Source organism: Parambassis ranga, chromosome 9, assembly GCF_900634625.1.
Source record: "Parambassis ranga chromosome 9, fParRan2.1, whole genome shotgun sequence".
Classification (NCBI taxonomy): domain Eukaryota; kingdom Metazoa; phylum Chordata; class Actinopteri; family Ambassidae; genus Parambassis; species Parambassis ranga.
In genome coordinates this window covers 9,970,133-9,997,298 of record NC_041030.1, presented here as the reverse complement: position 1 = coordinate 9,997,298, position 27,166 = coordinate 9,970,133, and the positions used below count along the sequence as shown (strand labels likewise).

Below are 27,166 nucleotides of genomic sequence, written 5' to 3'. Positions count from 1 at the left end.
TGGATGGCAAATGAAGGCCATTTGTACATAATCACAGCAGATAGAAGAATTCAGGAGCCCTACAATGTGTTGTTGAGGTGGAAAGAAAGACCTTGGTCTATCTGTGGCAGCCAGCGCAGCTAAGGTTTGGCGAGGGGGGTCTTTTTTTTTTTTTTCTAGAAACAAGCAAATCAATTCAAATCAAATCAGCTTGCTAGCCGTGACATTTAAACAGTTCAATTTACATCCTTATGTTAAGAGGAGAGCCGCTCTCTAAGATCCTATTCATTCACAAAGAAATTAGACGGCTATATTTCAGCTGCTTAATAGAGCAAATATGCTGTGGCTACACTGAGGAAGAAACCATGTCTTTTCATGGTGTACAAAGGGCCGGGCATTGTCTGTCATTACGAGCAGAGCACAAAAACACAGAGAGAGATAATATACATAATATAGACAGGACTTGAAAACAGCACCATGCATGATATGCATGCATTACATACACACGCCTGCCTGTACCAAAACACGTGCACACATGCAAATACACATACACACTTAGTCAGTAGTGATGGTGTATGTCCTGAGGGCTGCTGTCCTGCTGTGCAGGCTGGCAGGCACTTTTGTCATGGTGGTCCTTTTGTTTCACATCAAACAAAACGCCACAGCTTTGCATACGGCTCCACTAATTTCTGCTAGTGTGCCCCAGCCATTTATCATCGCCTCTCACCCTCTCCTCCTCTCCTCCCCTAACGTGGCTCTGATAACTGCTCTCCACCAAGCTGTTCTGCTCAGGATGATACAGGCTACTCCAGGCTAAGGCTGACAAACACAATCGAGCACATATACATACTTGCATGTGGACAAACGCGTGCACACACAATCACAACCAAACACAGACCAATGCAATACTCTTGGACCCACATGCAGACATACACATGTGCACGTACATGGAGGAAACTGCACTACAACTCTACAACTGCACCGCTTGCAAGCCCGCCAGCTATGGAGAACCTTGAGATAAAAACAAACCTCCTCTTTATCCCCTCCAGAAGCAACACACAGGCTAGCACTCAGAGTGTCGAAGCCAGGCGAGACATGCATACAGCATTAAACGAGGGGATTTTCAGAGGCTTGGTATGGATGACTTCATTGCAAGGATTCTGTCAACAAATTTAAGTGACTTCTACTTGAGTAGTTATGAACTCAGGTGAAGGTTTTGCTGGTCTTAGAGTATTTCTGTTGAATATAAATGTGGAACTTGACACTGTTTAAAGGACTACACCAACATTTTGGAGAAATAAACTTGGTTGCTGTCTGACTAGAATTCAAGAACTGTAAGAAGATCAATATAAATGTTATCTCTGCACTGAGAGGAAAGCACCAACGCTGGAAGTGGGATGAAAACTTCTAACCAAAGAGAAAACACCAACAACTACAACAACTTCATTTTTATGCTTTTTTACAGTAAATATTTTCTGCTGGGTTTTGCTGTAAATTGCATTTCATCCAAAAATCAGTACTTTATTACAGTATGTCAAAAAACTGATTATTGGATGTATTGCAAATTTGGAAGACCTAAAACTATACTTTACTAAGCACAGACCTTCAGGCATTCAGTTTTTCCTCAAAGCTGCAGGTCACCTGAAATTGTCATACTTTCCATTAAGCGTAGAAATTTGGGAAAGTTTCCAGAGGACAGGGAAAATCATCTAAAAATATAAGTGCAAAAACTTACTTGTACTTGAACCTTAAAATGTCATTTGGAACAAACACACACTGATAAATGAAGTAGACGAAAAGAAGAAAACCTTCATGTCTATCCGGCTCAAATTCCTACATCTGACACCTTGTTATAGCACACAAAACATTGCATGGTGGAAAGAAAACTATGTATATTTATTATAGATTGAAACAGATGGCACTATACAGAAAAAGATATTCTGCAGGCATGTACTGTATGTGTGCAGTGTGTTTAGAGGGCACTTAAAATCTGCAACCGTTTTTGAGGGGCTGTTGTGGCGGCTGGCTGGTTGTCTGGTTGGCACCCACACATTTGTGTACTGGGAGACAGATGCATTCTTACATAAGACCTTATATAATGCTGCCCTGTCCTATCCAATAAGACTGCTCCTTTTTCACTCTGTAAGCAGGAAGGTTAGCGCGGGTTAGACAACCGTTCCTCAACACAACCACCACGATCACTTACACTTACAAGTCCACCCCCCTAACTCCTGGCAGTAAGGAACGATGAAAAGACAAGCTGAGAGGAGAAGAGATGGATGCAAGGCCCTTATTCAGGATCCCCTCAGTCTCATTCTTTTTTTTCTTTCTGTTTTGATGTGGGATTTTGTCCTTGCATTAAGGCAGGAAAATGTTAACCAGATAAATAGGCATGGTCATTTAAGGGATTAATTGTGTGCATGAGATGGCAACGCAGACAGAATGATCATCCACAGCCAAGCTTAAACCTCCTTAAAGGGTCTATAGGAATACTGGGCTAAAAACAACCAAGTGAGGGAACACAGTCCTTGTTTCTTTTAAAGAAGAGAGATGCAAGAAGAAGAAGCAGGAAGGAACAGGCTGGCCGAGCATGAAAGCAGATGTCAGAGGAGACTGGAGACTCTCAGAGAGAGCGAAGAAGAACAGGCAACAGGGATGGATGCAAAGATCCTGTGAACACGGAAGACTGATATAGAGGAAAAGGCCCAAAAAAGGTGGGGGTGAAGTGCAGAAAGAGCGAGCAGTCTTCCCCTGCAGCGCCAGCCTCTCTTTCTCTCTCTTGCACTCTCATTCAAAGGCAGTTAGTTACTCTTTGATGTATCTATAATTAGTCAGTACACACTGTGAAGTGTTTTAAAAGAATCAAATTGCATTGAAACACTTGAGCGCTCTAAACAGGGGCTAACATGCTCCACAGCAAGGGGAGCAAGCAGAAGAAATTAATGGCGGGCCTTTTTGATGTGCTTGATCAGAAATGTATTTATTAACTGCAAAGGGGAGTAGTAATTAACCCGCAGACAGCTTGTTTTCTCTGGGTCTTCTCATGTGTCAAATGGTTCATCCCGCAAGGCTCCACTCTCCACTCGTAGGCTCATGCGCACACACACCTCCCATCCCATCCCGCCGGACCACTTTCTCCTCAATTAAGTAGACTGTGTGGATGTAGATGTATGCGGGGCTGTATGTGCATGAGGGAGTGCAAAAACATGGTAATAACAAGAAAGAGATGCACAGTAGCTGCTTTACATCCCATGTGTATATGTATGTGATTCCTATAAAGTGCATGTCTCTAAGTGGGCAGAAGTTTAAGTGCATTGAGATAAAAAAAGCCAAAATAAACAGTACCAAAAAAGGTATTTTCTTTATGATACTTGACTTAGACACAGAGTTTATACACAAAGCCGCTAATAGTCATCAAAATCTGTAAACTTTTAATGTAAGGTTGGAATAGATGAAGAGTTTTTGACACTGACAGACAGCAGTAGCTGTGATGGCCTCAAGGAAAACCCAACAAGGACATATCTGAACACCCTGTCACCAAAACTGAATACAAGTATCTTTTAAGTCTTTGTTTTGATGTTATTGTCCTCACACTGCATCTGGTATAGCCTCTGTATTTATGCACATACAGTACTGTATATGAGGGTTTTCACATGACAACGATATTGCATAAAAGAAAGCAGTTAGAACCTTATTGAAGACGGAGCACGCACCGACTGAGGGAAACGCAGAGAGACAGAAAGATACAAACAGGGAGAATTGCTAGTCTTCGTCACACAGTGAGAAAGCCCAGGAGATTGTGAAGCTGTCACGGACAAAACACTGCATGAATATTTAGCAGGCAAATTAAAATTACAAAATACTAAACAAAAAAAGAGTAGGTGAAAGAAAAAAGGAAGAAAATAAAATACCCCTGAAAACACCAGTGGGACAAGTGCCCACCTTTAATCCCCCCTACTAGCTGCATCCTCATTGTGCCGCCTCCTTCCTCCCCACCCTTCCAAAGAGAATAGAAGAGAAATGTCCTAAATAATATGGGATGAAGCCAGTCTAGCAGTAAATCTTCTAGAACTACTAGCACACTAGCACTGTAACCCAGCTCTATGATCGCAGAAACCGCAACTATCGCCATGTGTTAGTTGGCATAGTTCAATACAATGTGGCCCTTTACATTGACAACATGCAAATTATACAGCCTATTAATGTGGTTATGAAGCAGTCAGTCAGGTTAACAGGATTCACTAAATGAGTTGTTATTCTAATCAACAACAATATAGCTATCATGACAAATATAAACATTCAAAAGAAAAAAATGGGTAGCCGCCATCTTGCCAGTGACATCACAGGACTATTGGTAGAGAGTGTGAGATAGATCATTGCTCCTGGATGTAACAGTTACTTTTATAGAATTAAAGATAAAACGTGTTACTGTGGAAATGACTGTGATTGGTTTATAGGAATACAAAACTGTCAGAGCATTTTTAATCCTATAAGAGAATGATAACGAGTGTGAATGGACTATTCTCCATGAATAGTCCATTCACACTCGTGCACTCATGCACTGACTGTGGAGACAGGTCTTTGCATTGATTTATATATCACCAGTGTATAGATTGGATCATAAATCAAGCAGCAAGTAGTGAGCTACCAAGGTCCAAATACAAACATCTTCAGCATGACTCCTAACTGTTAGTCTGATCTGGTATGGATACATCATGGTATTGGCTATCTGCACACCCAAGCTTTATATATACAGAGTAGTAAACTCCCATTTAAAAAAAAAAAAGAAAAGAAGAAATGGTGATGATCGATATGTGGTGCAGATTCCCACTAGACATCATACTAAACCGAAGAGTAGAAAATAAAACATTAACCTCAGAGGCCTTCATATAACCCGCAAAATACTCACTATAGGCCCATTTAGCTGAAGGGTAGGGTTATAAAGCAAGAAGTCGGCCAAACTTTTATTTTCAACCTCCCATGTGCACCATTAATTCTGTCAAATCCACTTTCCTCCCACCATCTTTCGACCTATCCGCCGTCTCTCTTAAGGCTTAGAGATCTGCATGCTCCGCAGTAGATCTGGTTGTTGTACTGCCATCCCTACATTCCATTTTACAGCACTCTTCTTTTTCCCTCTTTTTATCCTGTTCTTCATGTGCAGAGAAGGCGGACAATGCCCGAAGACAAGGATGAACTACATTGTTTACAGAGGCTGAACTTTATTAAAAACTAAATGCATTTTATTTTTATAGTGCCTGTATTCCTGACATGGCTGCTTGCAGCACTGTTCTGCATGTTTGTATGTTTAAAAAATGCACTGTTTTTATACACCAATAATGCTGGCATATACAATATTTTGAACATGAACATGTAAGACGCTCAGCAAAGTGTTGTGTGTAAGTGTCATCTTTTGTCAGTGGGAGGCTAAAAGAAAACCAAAAACACTCACCAGCTCAACGAAGGACAGGCCTCCATAGCTGTGGGCCACCACGAAGACATTGCTGGCTTTGGCTTTGGACACGAAGTGGTCCCACACGTAAAGCACGTGTTCCTCAGAGGAGCCATTTTCCTGCAACGCAACAACAAAAATTCATGTCATATCCATAACAAAGAAGACCAACCAATGAGAAAGCAGCATCAATAGAGTTATTAAACTCTATTGATGCTTTAATGCTGCAGCATCAAAACCTGCACCCTTGGGCCAACCAAAAGAAAGAAATACAAAAAAAGTGGTGGTTGCCTGAGGTGATTTCTACAAAGAGCCACACTATCGGATCAATAAGTCCTGCATATTGCAAATGCCCTAAATGTAAAACTCAATAGGCCGGATGACGTAACATTTAAATCTTAATTTGTACCCCTTTGCTGAATCGATGGTCCATCTAAACACCAGTATAGGCATAATGGGAAGACACTAGGGGAAGGTCAAAGGAAAATACGTACACACGCATGTACGACTTGTGTGCACGCGCACGCCGCCTATCTACATTCCTGCTCTCGTGTGCATGGATAGAGTTGTACACGCACAGACTAGTGCAGGAACATGTAACAAGAAGACATGTTTAATTAACCTGAGATGTAAGTGCTTATCCAGGGCTGGAAAGAACAATAGTAAAAAAAAAGTTCAGCCGAGAAAAGGGCAACCGTTAATGAACTGGTGACATTGATTACACACTTTGATTTCCTATCAAACTGTCTGGTTCACAATAGAAATCAAAATCCTTGTTGACTACAAGTACCGATACTGCAACAACACACATTGTAGCCATACTGGATTCACACAAACGCAATCTTTAATTAGGATACATATGTATATATAAAAAAATGCATTCTTAAAATATATATATATATATACACATGGCCTACTAATGATGCAGCTTCATCTGTTAATTGAGTGTCAAACTGTTCAGTGTGACTGAAAACAAACAATTAGCGATATAAGGTAGAGGGCGGAGGAGGCGTCTTATGACACCATCATGTTAGTTACCATGAACACGTTTGCATTGTAAGAAGACAGTATATTATCACAGAAAGAAACATACTTAAACATTCACTCTCCTAAAGGTGGTAATTGAGGAGAAGGTGTAGAACAAACACATTACAGAAAATATGGATTAAACTTTACTTGTAGAAGAAAGTAAGGCAGCATGTGATCTGATAACATGTCTCACTTCCGTGCATCTGTGTGTACAAGACTGTGTGTGCTTGTACTATTTGATGATGTGCTGATGTGTGTTTTTGTTGCTGTGTTTGTCTAGAGGTAAATTAACCTGTCAGTGTTTGTGTTTGCGCTGGATTAGCATGAGGGGGTTGTAGTGTCAGCACCAACCTCCGTTCACTGAGTGTGATGCAAGAGCAGGCAACTTCGCTCTGCCCTGCCCTTCTGACATCAGTGCTGCGCATTTGCAAGCGTGCATATGCATGTGTATGTGTGTTTGTGTGAGATGACGTGTGGTATCCGGCATGTGCACAGAGGCTGGCTGAAGCAGAGTTGTCTGTCTGAAAGGCTGTGACATCAAAGTCCTTTGAAGTCTCCCTCTTCTCTCCTCCACCATGTCACCCTTCATCTGTGAAGCCCATTTCATTAGCCTGCCTCCCTTCCTCACCCTTTCTCCCTCTTCTTCTGTTTTTTCTCTCCTCCGCTGATACCACCTGTTCTTTCCTAACTCTTTTGTCCACTTCTCCACCCAGCCTTTAGTGACATGAAGACATAAGCACTTTTATCTGCATCTGTGCATGCCACGTTTACTTTATGTAGGAGTGCTTGATGATTTCTTTCCCTGGTCTTCTGTCAATTTTGTGATAACTTTATTATCATAAATTCTTTGGGTCATGATAATTATGCGGTGAAAATCTGATATTGCGATAGCCCTACCTTGCACACAAACACAATATTCAATGTTACACCCTCACCACAGGCAACAATGACTGACTACCTGGCATGGCAGTGTGGTGAATTATCTAAACAGCATTTGCATATATTGTTGCAATTATTTCCTTGGGTTAATTTGCTGCAGTGGAGCGCACCACCCTGTGAGACAGGCTCCCTGTCACCAGCGCTCACACAGTATCTTAGTTTATATATTTATTTTCCTGAGTTTCCCCACAATGTTTGTGGTTATTTACTTGTGTGTGTGTGTGTGTGTGTGCATCTGCCAGCACTGTCAGAATAGAACTGCACACCTGTTGCCAGCATCCTTCAGCCATGACTGTCGAGGGACATTTGAAGGTGTGCACTGTCTGTGTATGTGTTTACCAAATATATAGGGATCCATACTATACCCTCAGAGAATATGAAATAGAAATCTGCACCCTAGACAGTCAGTCTCGGGACCAGACCGGTCTCCAGATGCTGACAGCTAACCGTTGCCAAAAAGAAATAAAAATGGCAGAGGAAAGGAGAGAGGAGCAAGTGTGAGCACAATACATCATAGCGAGTATACACACACACACGAGTATATATAGTATATATACTATATGTGTGTGTGTACCTCTATACTCAATATATTTATACATACAATATTCCACTACACACCTGTATATTTACATAACATCAATGACTACAGTTAGGTAGCTAATTCAAGTGCACTTTTAGCCAAGTTTCTGCTACGCAATCAGCACAAAGCTGATTTTATGTTATAAATTATGTCAACATTATAACTCACAGACAAACTGCCACATTGTACATGACAATCTATCCAACTTTCAGGCCATAAGTGTTTCCAACTGTTGAATGTGTGCCTTCTGTATACGTTCAATAATTTGTTAAATTTAGCTGTTTCCATTACTTACACAATAAAAACGCACACTCTAGTCAAGAGCTACACTTAACTGCATGCACCCAAGTGCCTACACGCAAACAAACATGCTTCCGCACATACACACACACACACACACATCCAACCTCGTACACACGCTCTCTTGTTTCCTCAGAAGTTGTCCAGTCCAATACTTGCCCTGTGTTTATTCACTGTAATGAGAAGCAGGGAGAGGAGTGCACTGCAGCCAGAATAACAGCCCCAACGCCAACACAAACCCAGTGTCTGACCAACACAGGAAACAATGAATCTAACAACATCAACACACTCTGACAAACAACCACTGCAGACCTCCCCTGTTACTCCCTTCTGCTCCTCGTCTGCAGTCACCCAAAAAGACTGAGGACTTCAGTAAACGTCTGATAAAGCTGTAATTTCTAGTGGGGAGAATGTGAGCAGCACAGACCGGAAGGAATCTCATGGATAAGAGCCATTATACTTTTTACACTCACAAACCTTTCAGTGGATGCCAGAAGTGTCAGTACCATGTCACGGGATCCCTAAACAACTTTATTGGGTTTGGACTCTTTTCCCTGGGCTGTGCTGGTTCCAATCTTGCAAAAAAATGTCAATAAGCATTTCATGTTGTTAAGAGAGAGAGCTGAAGTATGATAAATCAAATGAACTGCATATCACACAAGAATATTATCCCAGAATACCTTCCTGCAAAGGAAGAGGTAGTAACAAATTACTCAAATTACACAGGAGCGCTGTCTTGCTCTCACCCACTTTCTCTCTCACACGCACACAGAAAAAAATAAGACTGTCTGGCCGATCTCTCAATCTCTTAGTCCCCTCGTGCTCTGTGGCCACACACTGAGTAAACCTGCAACCCCTCTCATTATAGCCTTTAATATGTCCACCTCAGCACAGGACAGAATTGTTTTCATTTGGCCTAATGATTAAATATTAAATAAGCAACAAAGGTAATTACATGTTTGGTATTAGCAAAGAGGTTATTAGAATGAGTCAGTTTGTGTTTATGCACGTGCGGGATTGCGTACATGTCTCTGTGCACACAATTAAATAGTGGACCTCTACGACACCTGTTTGCAATTGTATTTTAATCAATGTCTGAGACATGCAGTCCTTCGCCATCTCTTTTCCTTTTTTTTCTCCCCCTCCCGCATTTGTTTCATTCTTTACTCTCTTTAAAGGCAGACAGAGAGCTGAGGCGAGCTGGAAGCTGTCTGGGAGCTGATGGGTCCGCTAGAGTGGGGGAAAGGAAGGTATGGAGCAAATTAGAAGCAGAGATGGGAAAATAATGACTGTGGCATTGTGGGTAATTAGCAGGTATAGTACCTATGGAGAGTTGGGAATATAATGATGTGAGAAAGAGACAGAGAAAAGGGAGAATGAGGTGAAAAACGTGTGCAACCGCTTGTGTGTGTGCGCGACAAATGTATGTGTAGGTTTGTGTGTTATTTGACTTTGCAATGAAGGGAGTAAGGAGAGCGAGTAAGAAAGTGACGGGGAGGGGGGGGCAGCTTGAGAAAAGAGCAAAACTACAGCGAACATGTCATCCCACGTGCAGATTAGCGTGTGCAGACTGTATACAATAAAATAGCATGACCTTGGTGGGGTCAGTCTGCTCTGACAATATTTGCCAGGGCATTGTTTCAAATCAATAACTCATTAACAAAGTACAAAGGAAGTTGCTGTGGGTTTGTGAGATTCTTTATTAGAAAAGAGAGTCTGCGGGCCAGAAAGGTCATCGCTGTGACATCTCGGCCAGCCTCGCGCTGCCGCCCGGATTGTCAGGTGAAATTACTGCGAGTCATTAATTGACATAAGGCAAAGGAGAGCGGGCAGGCAGACAAGGCTGTGTTTGTTCCAGAGTGACCCTGAGGTGCTGGGTGAATGTGTGTGCGTGTGTGAGTACCTGTGTGTCTGTGTATGTCTTTATTCAGGTCAGCCTGTATCCACAACAGGGTTGTGTGCGGAGAGAGAGAGAGAAAGAGGCAGAGAGTCAGGGAGCTCGTGGGTGGGGAGGTGTGAGGGAGGGCAGGATGGATGTGTTTGATGGTTGACCTGACTAGAAGATTGGGAGCAGGGATCTGAGACCTGCTACGCTAGTTCTGCCTTGAGCAAACGCACAAACACACAGGTGTGCATGCACGCATGGATGTTATGTACTACACATACGCATACTAGGAAATGCTTGCAAACACTAACAACCTCAAAATCCAACAGATTTAGTCTGTAAAACTTCGAGAAGTCAAACCCTGGATTGTGCTGCCACAGTGCACTTGTGCTGTAGTCTAAAACATATCAAACACATATACATTTGGCCATAGGTTGAAGATTGTTTCACTTCCATCCTCATACAGAAATGCACACTCAAATACAAAATAGGCATTTAGCCAATTTGTTCTCCACAGCAAGCTCCTGAGCCACCCTCTAGCCCTGATCATTGACCTCTCTTCTGACCAGGTTCAGAGGTTAATCAAGTCCCTACCTGTCCTTGGAAATGCTGAGCCTTCCTTCTTGGCAAGACCACAGATCAAAGGTCAAATAAACTCTGTCTGTATAATTGCTTGTGGGCCACACATTAGGGCAAATAGGTGAAGGTGACAAGGTGCAAAAAAATCCACTCCAACGGAGAAACATGGTAAAGCCATGGCAAATACAACTGTCAGCAAGTACGCTCATGTTTCCCTGTCTTAATGTTTATAATCAAGTTTTGGTGTGTGTGTGTATGTGAATGCATGTACGACTGTGAATCCTCACGACGATGTGTAGTATGGTGTGAACACGGAGAAACAGACATCATCTGTTAAACACAGACAAGGACAAGGATCTCAGTGGGCCCCTGTGGACAGCTGCAGCTGGGAATAATGGGTCTTAGAGAGGCAGGACCTAAATAATGGATGCTCCTTCCATGAGTAAAGTACCATCCAAAACAGATCAGTATGAGAAAGTACAAGACCCCCTGTCTGTGTCACATCCACCAGCAAGAAACTGAAGACAATAATCGTAAGAAGAGCACAGCTTCTGAAGTGAAGACAGAAAAACTAAAATAAGGATATGCAAAACAACTCTCCTTTAAAAATTATATTATGATATGATAGTGTGGAAATTTATTATTATACACACTAAATGTCATCTGTTTACCTCTCTTATTTGTAAAGCTGTGCTAAAGACAATTATAGCAGGAAGAACAGAACAGAAGGAACAGCCTCAATCTGTAACTTTAAGGCACTGCAGGATTGACGGTCTCTCTGTCCATCCCTCTCTTTCTGAACTTATAAGAAACATGCAATGTTAAAAGAGGAAAGATGAAAATAAAAACAAATGAAGAGAACGTGAAAAGTATTCCAGTCATTTATAGAAAAAATAAAAAAAATAAGTGGTGCTTAAAGAAAAGCGAAGCTCTGTTTTTGTCCTCTTTGCTCTTTTTTTCCCCTTCTTCTTTCCAGGGCCTGCTGGCCTAATCCCAGCCAGCCAGCCTTGGGTGAACTCTTTGGAAGCTTCTTAAGCCCATGAATGTGCCTTTTGTTCCTGCCATTCCTCCGCTTGGCTGACAGAAAATAGCTAACTGGATTACTGCTAAAATTCAGAGTAAAGTGAACTCCCAAACTTCTATATGGCTAAGTGCTAAGAAAGTGCTCCCCCAACCCCACCCGTTTCCCCCTCCGCTATCCTCATCAGCATCCCTCCGATCAGACTTTGTATCCCTCCATGCCTCCCTCTGTCCTCTCTCTTTTTCTTCCTCCTCCACTAACATCCCCCTAAACATGGCCCAGTGGTGTGTGATCTGGAGGAGCGCAGAGGAGAAGGATTAGACAAGGTTGAGAGGTTGCACACTATGAACCCAAGGCTAAAAAGTAAGAATTCTAAAAGCAGTTAAGAGCTTATTAATGTGTGTAAGGAAGCGTATTAATCAACTCAACTCTATCAGTGAGCTGCTGTGTGTTTGTGTGTCTAAGCGCATCTGTGTGAGTCAATTTGGGAAAAGTCTCAGACAGGTGTTAGTTAGAGCTTATGGTTATTTTTTAGTCGTGCTGAATTTCATGACATTAGGAGAAGTAGAGGAATATATTTGGAGCTTGTGTGTGAGTGTGTTTCTGAATGGCAGTGTGCAGGTGGTCTGGCATCTCAGCGGGTGTTAGAGAGCGAGGTGTAGTGAATGAAAAGGTTGGTGAGTGTGTGTGTGTTGGGTTGGTGCTGCTGAAAAAAAGATGAAAACAGCCCTGTTAAAGAGGTTTGATTTGATCCACCACCCACCCTGACTAACAGAGTTGAGGGGGGAAAGACACACACAAACATACGACATCTTTCTTTCTTCAGCTCCTTTACTCTTTTGGCTACGGTATGTGCATGCCTTGACATAATATCTGCATGTGTGGGAATGCATGTTACGGCTTACTCCGGGGCGGACAGCGGCAGAGCAGTGGAGGGTAACACGGGGAAGGAGGAGGTGTGGATGATAAAGGCGAGGTCATACACACTAACATCCCGCTCACTTCTGGGTCAAAGGTCAAAATTCAAGAGGCACCAACACAGAACCAACCTTTTCACTCATTAATCCTGTGTCTCTCAATACCTAAATCTCAAGACAAAAAAAGGAAATTCTAACTTTTCCTTACCATTACATTTGTGGCAAATGAAGCCCATTATCCATATGCTACAGTAGCTTAAAGTTTAATAACTGTAAAAAATAAATAAGTGACCTGGTGTAAAAATAAAAGGGGATGTGATAGGATTTTCTTTATTTACTCATTTTGTTCTGTGTCCTCACAATCATCTAATTGAAATGACTGTTTAATGGCACGGTCTTTGTGAGACGTCACAGACTCAAGAAGACACACCACTGCTCCATACCGGCCTTGTCTCATTGCATCTGACCCTGTCCAGCATACATTATGCAAGCATGAGGAAAGCAAGCAGAGCCGAATATCAAGATATGAATAATATGACATGCTTCCTTGTAGGTTATAGGGAAGCCTTCGTTGGGACTTTACAATTCCACACAGCCGAACGTTTAAAAAAAAACTCAGGCAAGATGAAGAGAGAAGCAGTAAAAGACAATGGGACAATAAGATCTTAATGCAATTATGATAATCCGAAAAAGATGTGGACTTTCCCGGGAGTAATAATCTAGATACCAACTCATTAGCTTTACATGTCGTAGTTTAAACTAAAAATATAGAGCTGACAGCAGACACAGGTTTGCGTAACACCATTATTGCGAATGACATGACGGATCGTTAACTGAGACATTTATGTCACATGCTGTAACGCGAGTTCATCGGTTGTATGATGAGGAAAACCGGCGCAAATATAAAGAAGTGCGATAGTAAGATAGCGCTGCAGCTAATTATTCCTTATTAGAGTGTATAAAGGTACTGCCAGGGGGGTGAGAAAAAAAAAGCCTGCGTTGACAGCTCACACACCGCCCGCTAGTCCCACAGCAGCCTTAACTCTTGTCAGACACCAGAGAGTGATGTATTTCACAGACATACACACATGCAGACATGTACAAACACCTACCCACACACACACACACACACATTACTGTGACGCCACTGCCATCAAGTCAGAGATAATCGTTAAAGATACTTGTCTTAAACTCAAGCATGGGAAAAAAGTCCAGCTTGATGTGCCTTTAATTTTTAAAAGCAAAAATGATCAATTTCGAGGACATGCGACATGGTCTTTGTTTGACCACAGGGTAAACTAGCCAGGCTAGGTGCCTCAAGCCGTGTATGTGTGTTTCTGCATGTGTATATGTGTGCGTATGATTAGAGGGTATACGGTCAGTGTAGCATGATAAGAATGTTGCAGTGTGTTTGCAGAGTGTGTGTTAGGGAGATAATAATCCCAGTGGTCAACAAGAGTGAAGGGCCAGAGCTGCATTGACCAGCCCACCATCTGAGAGAGAAAAAACAGAGGGAAAGAGGGAGAGAGGGAGGTAGCCATGTGGTTAACACTTGCTCACTGAGAGGCGACTGGAGCACAGCCAACCTCTTCACACACAGGCTGACCACACAAGAGCCTCTCTTTCTCCCTCTGCCTTCCATCCTCCCTTCAACATATCCTTCCCTCACTCCCTCAGCTAGCCACCTCCCACCCTCCTCGCACCTTCTTGCCTCTTTTGTCTCTACCAAACTTGCCCAAATTCCTCCCTCCCACTTTCTCACCTATGTCTCTTCTCCTACCTCCTCTTAACACCATAGAACTGTCACTCTGTCCACCTCCCCCATCATGCCTGTTTTTGATGAACATCTATCATTCCTCCCTCCCGCCCCAGCTATCCAAACATGTCTTTTTCTGCAGTTCCCCTTTCCCTCTCGCTCTCTCTCCAACTTACGCGTATAGGAATCCGGTCTGTCTCTGCCTCTTTCTGCGGGTTACGGTATTTCTCATAAAATTCCCTCTTCTTCTTGCCGTCTTTGTCATCTTTGCGCTCCTTCTTTTCAGCGGGTTCATCCAAGGGCTCAGTATGAGAGTACAGAGGGGAGGACTTTGCTGGCTTTTCCACTTCCAAGTAGTTTTCATTGGGGTTGAGCACCAACACACCGTAGCCCTCCTAAAAGAAATAAGAAACAAAAAACAATGTGTATTAGAGCATTAGCATCATTACATGCAATTCATAATGATTTGAAGTGGTTTTGATACACACACAAACAAAAATATAATTGTATTCTTGTAATCAAATTCTTCATGATGCAAAATAAATGGTTAGGTGGATAAAACAGGAGAAAAATCTAACCTAATAAATTATTAATTATTATAATAATCTTTAGACTGTGTCAGGTCTGTAAAAATAAAACAACATAGGTACAAGCATAACAGGGGCATTTTTGTGTTTTGCCTAAATATATAAAATAGCATATTAACTTTTATAAATGTGATGTTACAGATTTTTTCTAATATTTGCTGTTTATTACTTTGAGAGAAAAGTGATGCTAAGTTCGTAAAAACTTCTAAGTAATACCACATCATATTCTTAGCACTGGTACATGACTAGCACAAAATTTGATTATCAGAAAACAATACCGTCGTAACACTCGAAATGACAGAGTGTGACATGACTAGGAGAAAAGATGCAAATCCAGACTGAAAGAAAAGGAAGCAAAAGAGATAGAGGAGAGATTTCACTGCAGAGACGAGCATGAGAAGTAAGTGGGGGATTGGAATTCAGCGCTGGTGGTTTCAGTCAGTGAGTAGCATTTAGTGACTCCAAAGGCCATGTGTCACTTAATACCAAACCAAATCGATCCTACCATCACTCAGCAAAAGAGTTAGCTGCAAATGCATACATGTCTGTGTGCATGTGCACGTGCTTGTGTGTGTGTGTCAGACTTAAAAACAGCACTACAGTTAAAAGTCTGGATAAAATGTAAAAAAAATGTTTTTTTGCATTAAAATATTTAGATTAACATACATGTCAAAAATGATAAAAGAAAGAAAACACAAGAAAAGCCAAGTGGTTAGAGGAAGTGTATTGTGGAGCAAAGGAAGTTTTCTCGTAGCCTAGTGACTTCTTCAACTTTGAAGCCATTTTAATTAACTGTGTTTATTGTCCTAAGCACTCTGAAACTAAAGCAGGAAATGGATGGATTCCTGTTTCACTTTGGCTGTGTTTTTACACACACAACCCCCATTGTGAATACACATACACACACACCCCCCAAGACTCAAACTTATGGGCACACACACTCACAAACCCAAGATATCAGTGCTGACAAAAAGACCTTTAGGATTTTTGAGAGGGAGTTAAGAGAAGCACCATCCATTGCTCAGTTTCCTCTGCAAATCGCCACACATACACACTGCCTTCTCAGAGAAGCACGTCTTCTCTTCCTTAATAAGTGTTAACACAATGTACTTGTCTTCCGTTGACGGAGCGTGCATGTGTGTGTCCCTCCTGTGCCTATCGACATCAAACCTGCCACACACCCTTTCCCTTAGCACCTGCCGTGTGTTGACAATGGCAAAATGACACTTAGGATAAAATGGTGCTTTCTCACTTATTCAGATTATAAAATTACTCTTATGCTCACCCCCTTCAAAAGGATCTCATTCCTCTATACATATTTGTAATGTAAATCTTAAGATAAGGATAATTAACTTAATCTTTTTTTTTAAATGAGAAGAAAATTGGAATTAAAATGCTAATTATAATATAATATATTAAGGTAAAATATGAAACATAAACTTATCCATGACTATATCAGCTTTGAAGGATTTTCCACAACATCTTGGTGTTTCTATGAAAATTACATTATTATTGTGTTTTACTCAAAGGCAAAGCAATTCTAATAGTAATTTAGAAAGTGATTTAAAACTTAAATAGAGAAAAACAACACACATGATAGTTTGTATGCCAGTTCAAGGACGATGTTTGCAATGCTGGATTTTCATCAGTTTGCATGTCTATACATGTGTGTATAGCAGAAATGAAGCGAGAGGTAATGGATGAGGATCTATTAGCAAGACTTAATTCAGACATCACAGAGACATCTGCACACAAATACAGAAGTTCAGAGACACACAACACACCTTCAGACAGATGAATCGCCAGATGAAACAGAGGCAGCTGAGGGTAGAAGAGACAGAGGGAGACAGTGAGATGCAGATGGATAGTAAAATGATAAGACAAAGACAGATAGAGAAGGAAGGAGAGATAGTATAGTATAGCTCGAAACACACCAGCTTTGTGCCACTGCCCACTGGTGGTAGCCTGATAAAATAACTGACATGGCCAGTTCATCTTATGGCAATGTCATAAATCAAAACTGTGAAATAATGTGTATACTCTCACAGAGCACTTTATTAGGAATACCCAATAAAATACAAAAAAACTTAATAATGAAAGGGTTAATTTGTGACTTTAGAATGTCTATCAATCTGTCTATCTAAAATCAGATAGGAGCTGCCTGCATTTCAGACCACCATCATGTCTCTGTATTTTTCCTAATCCTGGTTCACAAGGCCAAAAGTAAATGGCTTAACAACACGTGTTCTAATCTGAACCCTATGGCCTGTAACCATGTTTAGTCTTCAGTCCTCTTACCCCTACCATTACTGGTCAATAACCCTTCCTGGCCTTAAGCACACTAATGCTAACCTCAAGTGGTCCGGTTCCTAGCCTGTAGCGTCCTTATGCTAACCCCGAGTGGCCTGTAGCCTTTGCTTTGGAGAGCCTAACACACCTAACAGTGCTAACCCTTTCAGCAGTCCAGTCACCCAGAAGAACATCGCTGTAAAGGCAACCAGTGTCGTTGCCGTTCTCAGACTGAAGGAGCAGGGCTGCTGGGTTCACCTCTGTGTCGGAAACCATCATTCATTTGAACACTGAGAGGTCTGCTTTGGTGTCAGGATAACAGTGCTCTGCCTGTCCACTCATTTCCTCTTCCTATTCTTCCCTCCATCAGCAAAATACACAATTCTGTTTCTGGAGTGTATGTACAAACAACTCTGTCTTTTCTCAAGTAAAAAATAAATAAAATCTAAAATATTATCATAATCTATTACTATTATTGCAGTGATTGTTAAATTGGACATTGCAGACTAGAAAATATACAATGTTTATTTAAAAAAAGTTTTTTTTTAATATTTAGAGGCAAAACAGATAAATATAAATGTAACAACATAACGTCTTTAACAATTTCTCCCAGCAAACCAGTGTTCATCCTCATCTGTGTGACAGCGAACACAGTATACTCAGCAGTATACTCTTCTAGAGTTAAGTCGTTTCAGTCTTTGTGCCTGTGACTAAATCAGCTAAATCTGATCTTTGTGTGGTGATGTGCTGTCAAAGTCTGAATCTTACACAAATGCACACTGCAAACTTTAGGTCACCCTGCTTTTTATACTGCTAAATCTTTCACACACATTGCGAACACTGGGTCAACGCCTTTGTCCTATACACACTGTCTCAAATAAAAAAAAAAAGACACACACAGTCCTCTAGCGTTAGGTCAGTCTTGTCTTTTTGCTGTAGCATACAGGCTAAGTCTCTTCCCATGCCCTGTGGGTGCCCCTGTGCCACCACCACACTGAGTGCCTGCCCTGGGGCCAGCGGTCAAGAGGGTCACCCTGACCCCCATCACCGTGCTCTGGACGCTCCTTAGCTCTCCTTTGTTAGCCTGTCCCAAACCAGATAGCACAACAAAGGCTGCCGCTGCTACGGAAACCAGGGTTTGTCTCATCATCACCGACGAAACCCGTCTTCCATCTTCTCTGTGTGTGCAGCAATCTGAAATACTCCTTACTGCAGGGTATTAACACAGCTATAGTATAAATATTGTAATATTGAGCATCATTTATGATTTGTTATTACAGAATGTTAGGACTGATGGTAAAATATTACTGCTGTCCAGTTCTAGAACTTTTCCCCTCTAGTCATTTTATGTAAAAAAGAAAAAAAAAGAAATGTGTGTCGTTTTCACATGTGTGAGTCCACAAGTGTGAGTGAGAGTAAATAAGGTGTCCCTTTAAGACAGCAGCACCTCTATTTTTCCAGTGGCGTTGTAATGAAATGAAATGTGTCTAATGTGCAGGAGCGGGGACAGAGGCGGCTGGAATGAGAGGGTGTTTCATCTGTGCGTGCGGAGCTCTGCGAAGCTTTGATGTGAGAGCTCTCATGTAGTGAGCAGGGCTTTGGGCACAAGGAAAAGGACAGACACTTGACAGGTACAAAGCATGGCTGATAGCGGTCACGGGTGCATGCAGTGAGGAAAGTGGATGGTATGGTCTTGTGAATTGGAGGTTATATGTGTTGTATGGGTGCTGTTTGCTCAATAGGAGCACGTACAGTCTTCTCATTTATTGTATTTTAATGCCATTACAGTATCCCTGTAAATGTATTTTAAATCAATCTATAGGTGCTCATTGAAATCGGCTCTCAGATTATTCCATCTGGTCAGTGGCTCTCCCGTTTCTGAGCGGCCGTTGCTCCACTTCCTTGTTTTAGCATTACGCAGCTCCGGATTCGCTACTCAGGCTTGACTGACAGGAGGGAAAGGGCATACCAAGCGAGAGGAGGGCGAGGGGAGGGATATCTGCAGGCCACCGTTAGGTTCTGAGATCTGAACGACGCACAATGCCTGGCTGAGTATAAAGGCTACGTTAAACACAAGCAAAGCCTTGCCGTCGCAATTTGTTCCCATTTGATTTACTAGTTGCTGACAACAAATACAAGTAAAACTAGGAGAAGGAAGGCAGAAAAAAAAACACAGACTGCTGCTCAATACAGAAGTATGAAGGCAGTAGACTCTCTCTCCCTCTCTGTCAGGGCCACCCTGCTCTGCGTGACCTTGTCTGTCTCAGTCTCTATGTGAGCTAGCCTCACATGCAGGGCCCCTTTATCCATTGGATCCCCTTATTTTTCTCTCTTTCCCTCTCTTCTTTCCCACTCCCCCTCTCCCTGAGGCTGAGATACCACACACTTCGCACAGTACTGTCAGATTAAGTCACGGTGCCCCCTTTCTCATTTTAACACAGCGCCAGTCTGAGACCCCCCTACCCCCCACCCTATACCCACCAAACACACAGCTATGTTTTACTGAGAGAGTGGGAGAGTCCTTACTGTACCACAGGGGCTATGAAAAGACATGTGGATCTTAGAGGTGATGAGACTGGGGATGAGACGGGACTGTCATTAGCCTGTCAGCCAAAATCAATCATGCTCTCTTTAACTAGCAATAACCAGGGGGCCAGGTGAGGAATTTGCTGCAGAAAACCAAAATGCAGCTAAGTATAAATTATTTAACAGTTTAACATTACATCATAAGCTAAGATGTGCTTCAACTATTCTCAGAAATGACGATACAAGATCTATAAGATTCATGTGATTCTTTTGTACCCTCTATTTAACCCCACATCCCTGTATGTTTAAGCAATCAACCAAAGAGCCAACACAAATGTTTACAGAAAAAAAAGTAAGACAAACTGGGGTTTCATCTCACCATCTGCCCTCTGAGGTAATTTCGAACAAATCACCCACTGCCCGGGCTTCTCCTCTCATAAAGAGTACACATTTAATTAAGTTCCTCTAAATTCAACTTTTCACTTTAAGTTCAAAGCCTCTCATCGGTGTTTGCTTTTTCTAATGTAGTCATGTGGTAATTTGCCAAAGTAAATAACTCTGTGGTTAATGATTATCTTTTTCTTGATCTTAATGAGCACAACTAGTTTAGGTCAGAATAAGAAGGTAACCTTTTGAGCTAGTCAAGTAGTGTCTGTAATAAGCAGCAGAGATTTTAACCTTGGCTTGGATGTCTGGGCTCATTTGGATATTGTTTATATGTGGAGTTGAATATTTATAAATGAGTTCAAAGTGGAGCAGTGGGGTGGAGGAAGTGAAGAGAATAGTACATCTTCTGATCCCTCATGCCTCAGCTTCTTTTCATGCTCACATTTACATTTCTTTCTCTCCGTTTCACTTTCCATTCCTGTCTCGCTGCTCCCGACCTGACTATTTTCAGCACCTCTGTGAAAGAATAGACATAAAACACTCAAACAGACATTGTTGAGTAACGCACTGACTGAAATGCCAAAGCCAGTTTATGTGTCAGTTCTTTACCATACTTAACGGCTGTGAATTTGCTCAGCCACCACTACCCATGCTCAAATGGCTGATCAGAGCAACACAGCCACATAAAAAAAATACACACAAACGCTGAGACGCACACGCACAGTTCGGAGGCCTAGCTTCATCTGCTCTCAGCACGACACGCACACAGAGGGAGGTGCAGGGTTTGGGGGAGGGGGGGTGTTGCTAGATTGGGGGTGGATGTAACATTAATCACCGTCCAGGTGGAAATTGTCAGAGCTATCGATTGTTGCAAGTAAATGTTACACAAGTCATTTGTCAACTTTTTTCTTTCCTTCCTTGTCTTTTTTTATACAGAAGAACATGACATTGGCCCAGACACAACTGTGAATGTAAACTCACGACAGAATTTTTAGACCTGTCTCACCAAATCAGCTCCAAAAGCACTTTGCAGTTCCCCAAATACAAAAAGTTTGATGTGAGGAAAAAATTTAGTGAGATTATAAATTTAGTTGCATAACAAATTAACAATATTTCTAGTATACTTTAATATAAGAGCTTTAAACATGCTTGCCACAGTGAAGGAAATACAGTAACACGCAAAGGTCCTCAGCCCACGGAAGGAAAGCTATGGGGAAATAAATACAGCAGGCTTACTGTGATGCCGTTAGCATTTTGATTTATATATTCTATATTGTCTCCCCTAAGCATACACATGTATTTTTAATGAGGGCACAGAGAGATATAGATCATGGAATGATAGGTGCCTCCCTATCCTCCCGCCTAACTATTTAATGTATAAATCAGGGGGAGAGGTGAGCAGAGAGGAAAGAGTGGGGAAGCAACAAAAAAGAGGGAAGACAGGAAGAGTGGAGGTGTCCCTGGAGCAACCCTGTCCTGAAGGCCACTAATAAAAGCACACACAAGACAAAGCCTGAATTCTGTAAGCACAGAAATAAAAGAAGGACTATATCACTAGATAACTATATAAAGCTAATTATAATGTGTAGAAAACAAGTATTTTGCTGCTATGCAAAATATAATGAAAAAAAACTAGTCATAATGGTAGCAGTGGCATTAAATGATCCAAATGTGGGTGTTAGCAAAGAAATTCCACCACCATGTAATTTCCTAAAGAGTGCTGTCGATGAATGTTTCTCCTTCACCATCTGGACAGGTAGTTAGTGCATTGATACAGGAACACACACGCGTGCACAGTGGGTGCGAGACGCATGGCCATATGTACAGACTGAGACAGCCAGGGTCAGTGGCAGGACACATCTAAACATTGTAGACACATGTAGCACATGTATGCATGCATGCTCATACACAGACCATGGTAAAATAATACACAAGCATGTGTGTATGCCATGGTAAATTACAAAGAAAAAATATAACAGTACATCTGTCTGGTAAAATAAAAATAACTTCCCATTGCAGTTGAATAGATGTAATGAAGCATGTACATAATGTTAAGGTCATGAAAATTCCAAATTCGAAACATGCAGCTGAAATGTGTAGGTGTGCTGCGCTATGTGTCATCTGCCGGTAATCGGCTGTGTGTTGGTGAGTAATGAGACTAGCTGTTGGGCCTAGCATATTAATCATACTGAACATCACAGGACCACTCTGACCTCAGTGGGCCAAAGGTCAAAGAGGAGTCCCTTCACCCCTGCCCTGTTATTATGACCTAGGAGGGACAGCCACAGAGAGAACTGGTGGTCCTGCTGATGTTGCTCACCACAGCAAGGTGAGGTGTGTGTGATATTTCATGTTAAGCGTGCCCTTTCATGAGATAAAACTTGCTTATCTTATGTGTGTAAAATATTCATATCTATTTACAGGGATATTGCACAGTGTAAACTGGCTACAATCAGCAATAAATCTGAAGGCCATAATATTAACACTCAGACTCAAACGCAGGTACACTCCAACCATCTGAGAGTCTGACCTCTCACTAAGTGGAGCTGCACCACAGGTTCATGAGTCAGGGGAGGTCGCCACAGCCAATCACAAGCTGTGTTTGAAGTGTGAAGGGTAAACACTATGGCTGGTCTGTCCTGCCATTTACTCTGCTTATTTTCACAGTATGTAACCTAGAAAAGAGGTGGCGGAGAACATAACGAATCTATGTGTGTCTGTGTGTGTGTGCATGTATGTCTGTGTGTTCCAGCACATTTTCCATAGTGTCATTACCACATGGTTGGGTTTATGCTTCACAGCACACACATGGGGCTACGCATGTGTGTTGGAATCCCCTTCATCCCCTCGCCATACAGCCAAATACACGCAGGGAAATTCTTGCTGTGGCGACTAAGGAAACCAAGCATGGAGCAATAGACATTTTCTTATTAACCTGATGTAGCCTTCAAAAATGGTTGAAAGCAATTAACCACAGAAAACGTACACATCCTCTTACACCCCAGCTCTTTCTCACACACAGACATATGCACACACAGACCACCCTCAACCCCACCGCCACCACAATCTTCACTAGAAGCCCCTTTCAAATCTACTACTTTTTTCAAGACCACCTGTTGTCTATTATTTTTACATACAGCTTTTCTCATAAATCATAACACTGGGTAATTAATCAAGCTGTCAAAACAGCGACCGGAGGTCACCTGGAGGGGTCGGAGGTGGCTGCAGGGCCGATGGAGGTCAGGGTCACACCGCATTCCTCATTATCAAGTTGGGATGGGAGAGGGGCCAGGCAAACAAAAGCGAAAGCAGATGGAGGAGGAGAAGGGGGGCGCAGATGAAAAAGAGAGCTAGAGAGACAGAGAAAGAGAGTGAGAGAGAAGAAGAAGAAATTGACAAAGAAAAGTGAAAGAAGCTGTCAGCTGCCTACATATGAAGACAAGGGGAGGCGATTCTGAGAAGGGAGACATCAGTCGAAGAGGTAAAAAAAAAGAAAGAGAAAAGGGAAAAGAGGCATGAAAAAAGAACAAAAGAAATCTGCAAGATGTTTCTACTGTATAGACCTGAAATTGGCTGCAGAGAGAAGAAAGAGAAAAGAAGGAGGTAGGGTGGTGCGGCTTCTTCGATGAGAAAATAGGGAATCAGCTGTGGAAGTATGATTGTTATCTTGTTCTCCTTCCTAGTATGTGTGTGTGTGTGTGTGTGTGTGTGTGTGTGTGTGTGTGTGTGTGTGTAGGTGATGAGGCAGACTGATATCTTTCTCAGAGGAGTGTGTATCGGTGTCTCAGTGGGTTGAGAGTCAGTTCAGAGACAGGACCACGGGCCTAGAGTGGCATGTCACCGACTCCACAATACACACTGCTGATTAGATCGCAGTGATTAGACGGGCACATACAAGCGAATAAATGCCCACAGACAGACAAAACAGCTAAAAGAAGACACTGTCCTCATGGTTCGTGGCCAAGGTTTCATCATGCATAGGTAATGTATGTAACAATAGTAATATAGTAAAATGTGTTATGTCAACTTTGGAAATGAGGTGATGAAATACTGGGACAAACAAATACAAAGAGAGGACAAGATTAAAGAAAAAGGAACAATTTAAAAAGTGCAAATGCCGCGGAACTCATTGCACTATGTTGAAGTCCCCCCCCCCTCCCCTGCGTCAAGCATGAATTCTCAGGCGTGGCTGGCTCTATCAAAAACATCACTCTTGAATGAGGCACCGACCATTGCGCAAAATTAGCTGTCACCCTTTCCTCAAAATCTTTGTTAATCTTGTTTCCAGTGTTTGCGGATTTATCAGCACATGCATCAATGTCAGCTCCTTGGTTACTGAGCCGCACTACTTGGGAGAAGATATAATTAAAAATGTTTGGGGTGTGGGGGGGGAGTACGGAAGGGGATGGTTGCTGCGGCGCGGGAGTGCTAGGAAAGACGGGGCGGAGTGGTGTCTGGGAGGAGGAAGGTGAAGTCTTCCTCTCGTCTCGCAGTTTCCCCCGGGAGCCCGTCGAACACAAAGCCGGCGATAACAGACAAACAGGCTTGCCCATGTTTCTCTTCCTCTCCTACTCCTGCTCAAACTCTGGTATCACTTGGGTCAGTGTATGTCGCTATCTCCTTAATGACACTAGTTCCACTGATCTCACCATGGTCAGGAAACTGCTCCTACTGTTGCTACTACCGCTTGACACAGAGGAAAACAACAAATGCATTCGTCTAGTGATATCACGACTTTAACAACAATTTGATGGACAACTAATCTATCCAGAGGGTTTCACATGTGGCTGTTGTGAATGGGGAGGGATGTCATGCATGGACATTATTTTGAATAGAGACACTGTGATTGAATATAAAAAAATAGAAGCACAGCTTTTTTCAACTGGAATTCTGTGATTATTTAATTATCTGTTTGCATGTTCACTGACTTAAACTAAAACAGTTTGACATCTGGAGGGGCGGTGATGAATTACACTGTGCCACCGCAGCTTGATCCTTGATATATTTCCAGCACATCTCTTATTATCATGTGGCTTTTCAAAAACCATCACTTGCCCATCCAACTTGTGTCAAGGGAAAAGGGACAGCGTGTATTAGAAATTCAACGTGCAAGTCTCCACACACACATATACACAAAACCACCACCACCACCACCCCCTCTGGGAATGTGGTCGTGGTTGAGACATCCCTCAGAGCCATGCCATCCCAGTGCCAGCAGGTTTCAGGACTGTGAGGACAGAACTCTGTCCACAGACATGACAGCTCGAGAGGATGTCAGACACATGTTTAAAACATAGCACATAAATGCAAATCCTGCACTGTATGAGATGTCACCATACTTTAGTGGCGCTATGTATTTCTCCAAAGATTCGGGTGTCAAAGAATGCGACAACTGTGCGCCCTTTTGTGTGTATCTATCACAGAGACTGGAAGGAAGAAAAAAAAATACACAGGTTAAACAGTATGAACTGACTGTGGCTACATGTGGCTGTTCACATGTTTTCTGAGGCCATACTAGCAGGATGGTGATAGATAAAAACATCCAGGCATCTTTAAAAGTTATTTCGCAAAGCCAAAAACATGGCTGCCCTATGGCAAAGTCCTTTCTCTGGCATATAGTGAGTGAATACAGAGGTGGCCTAAGACTTAACCTCTCACCATGCTTGATACAACATGTCAACACTGGGAGGATACCTTTATATCCATGCTCACACATTCTCATGTCTTCTATCCTCTTTCGCTCTTCTTCCACCCCCCGCTTTTCTCCTCCATCCAGACTTTTAAGTGCGGTCTGGCAGGTTTGGCTGGGAGGTCGCGTATTCCCCCTCTTCATTAGTGAGAAAATGGACTCTGGTAAACGCTTGTTAAAGCCCTTACCTACACTCTCCCAGTTAATGGGAGTGATCCATTTGTGTCCGTTTCTGCCTGACAAGGCTTTACTGGAAGATTAATAGTGCGGTGTCAGGCCACGGCCACCCTCTGTCCCGTTCTCATTTCCTTTCTTCTGGGACGGACACATGCAATAATGGAGCCCCGTCTTTTGTTGTAACACCATGATTAGCCAGGGAGAAAAAAAGCACAGGAATGACAGAATGAGAGGAAAGAATGGAGGAGAGGAAAACAAAAGGAATATAAGAAAGAGAAAAAAGCTTTCCTCCGTGACGTGGTACAACTGGAGGTTTTAAGGTTGTGAATTATAGGCACTTGACATTGTCAGTGTGATATTATTAATTAATCTCAACGTGAGGTGAACAGAGATGTAATGAATCACTTTTAAATATTTCTACTGTTTTAGGGTTAGCTTTATCTTGGTATGTTCCAGAGAGAGGTTTTAAGAGTTGATGATGGAATATGTAACAGATAAAGAGACAGAGAAAGAGAACGCCAAGGGAGAAATAATAAAGACAGAAAAAAGACAGAGTAAGACCCAAAGACAGGAGTGTGGAGAAGTCCTTTCTAGGCCACCCAGGGTTTCGTCCATCACCCAGGCCCCCCTCAGCCATCCCTCTTCCTTTAGGGGATGACACTGTCAAGTGCTCTGTCCCTTCACTGGGTGAGCAGGATAATCGCTCTTAATAATTACAGGGATATTCCCAGGAAGTCTGTGCTGTCCAGCAGGAAGAATTCTTCAGATGAGAATTCCTTAGTGTGATAAGCTTGGGAATTTGCCACATATGTGTAGATTTTAAATCTAGACTGAATACTTTATATATATTGTTGTGGGTTTTTTTCTCTTTGTTTTTTATCTCTGTTTTTTCTCTCTCTGATGATTTCTCTGATGGGCAGACCAACAATCTGGTAAACACACAAACAGACACAGACAGGCGACCTGCATCACAACCCCCTCCTCACTACATCACAGTCGGTGCCAATGGAGAGCAGGGTGTTTCTCAAAGCAGAGGATGGGGGATTGGGGCTGGTGGTGTCTCATTAAATTCTT

The 27,166-nt window shown here is 42.3% G+C and overlaps 1 protein-coding gene across 4 annotated transcripts in view; it reads right to left on the bottom strand.

The window, feature by feature from the left end:
* Positions 1-27,166, bottom strand: part of arb2a (ARB2 cotranscriptional regulator A) — a 126,235-nt gene that overhangs the window by 61,614 nt on the left and 37,455 nt on the right. For all 4 annotated transcript variants that reach the window (XM_028413384.1, XM_028413386.1, XM_028413385.1 and 1 more), the window contains exons 7-8: positions 14,614-14,832; positions 5,432-5,551 (exon numbers count right to left, since the gene is read on the bottom strand). In XM_028413384.1, coding sequence (XP_028269185.1) covers positions 5,432-5,551; positions 14,614-14,832 — 339 coding nt within the window. The remainder of the gene's footprint in view (positions 1-5,431; positions 5,552-14,613; positions 14,833-27,166) is intronic.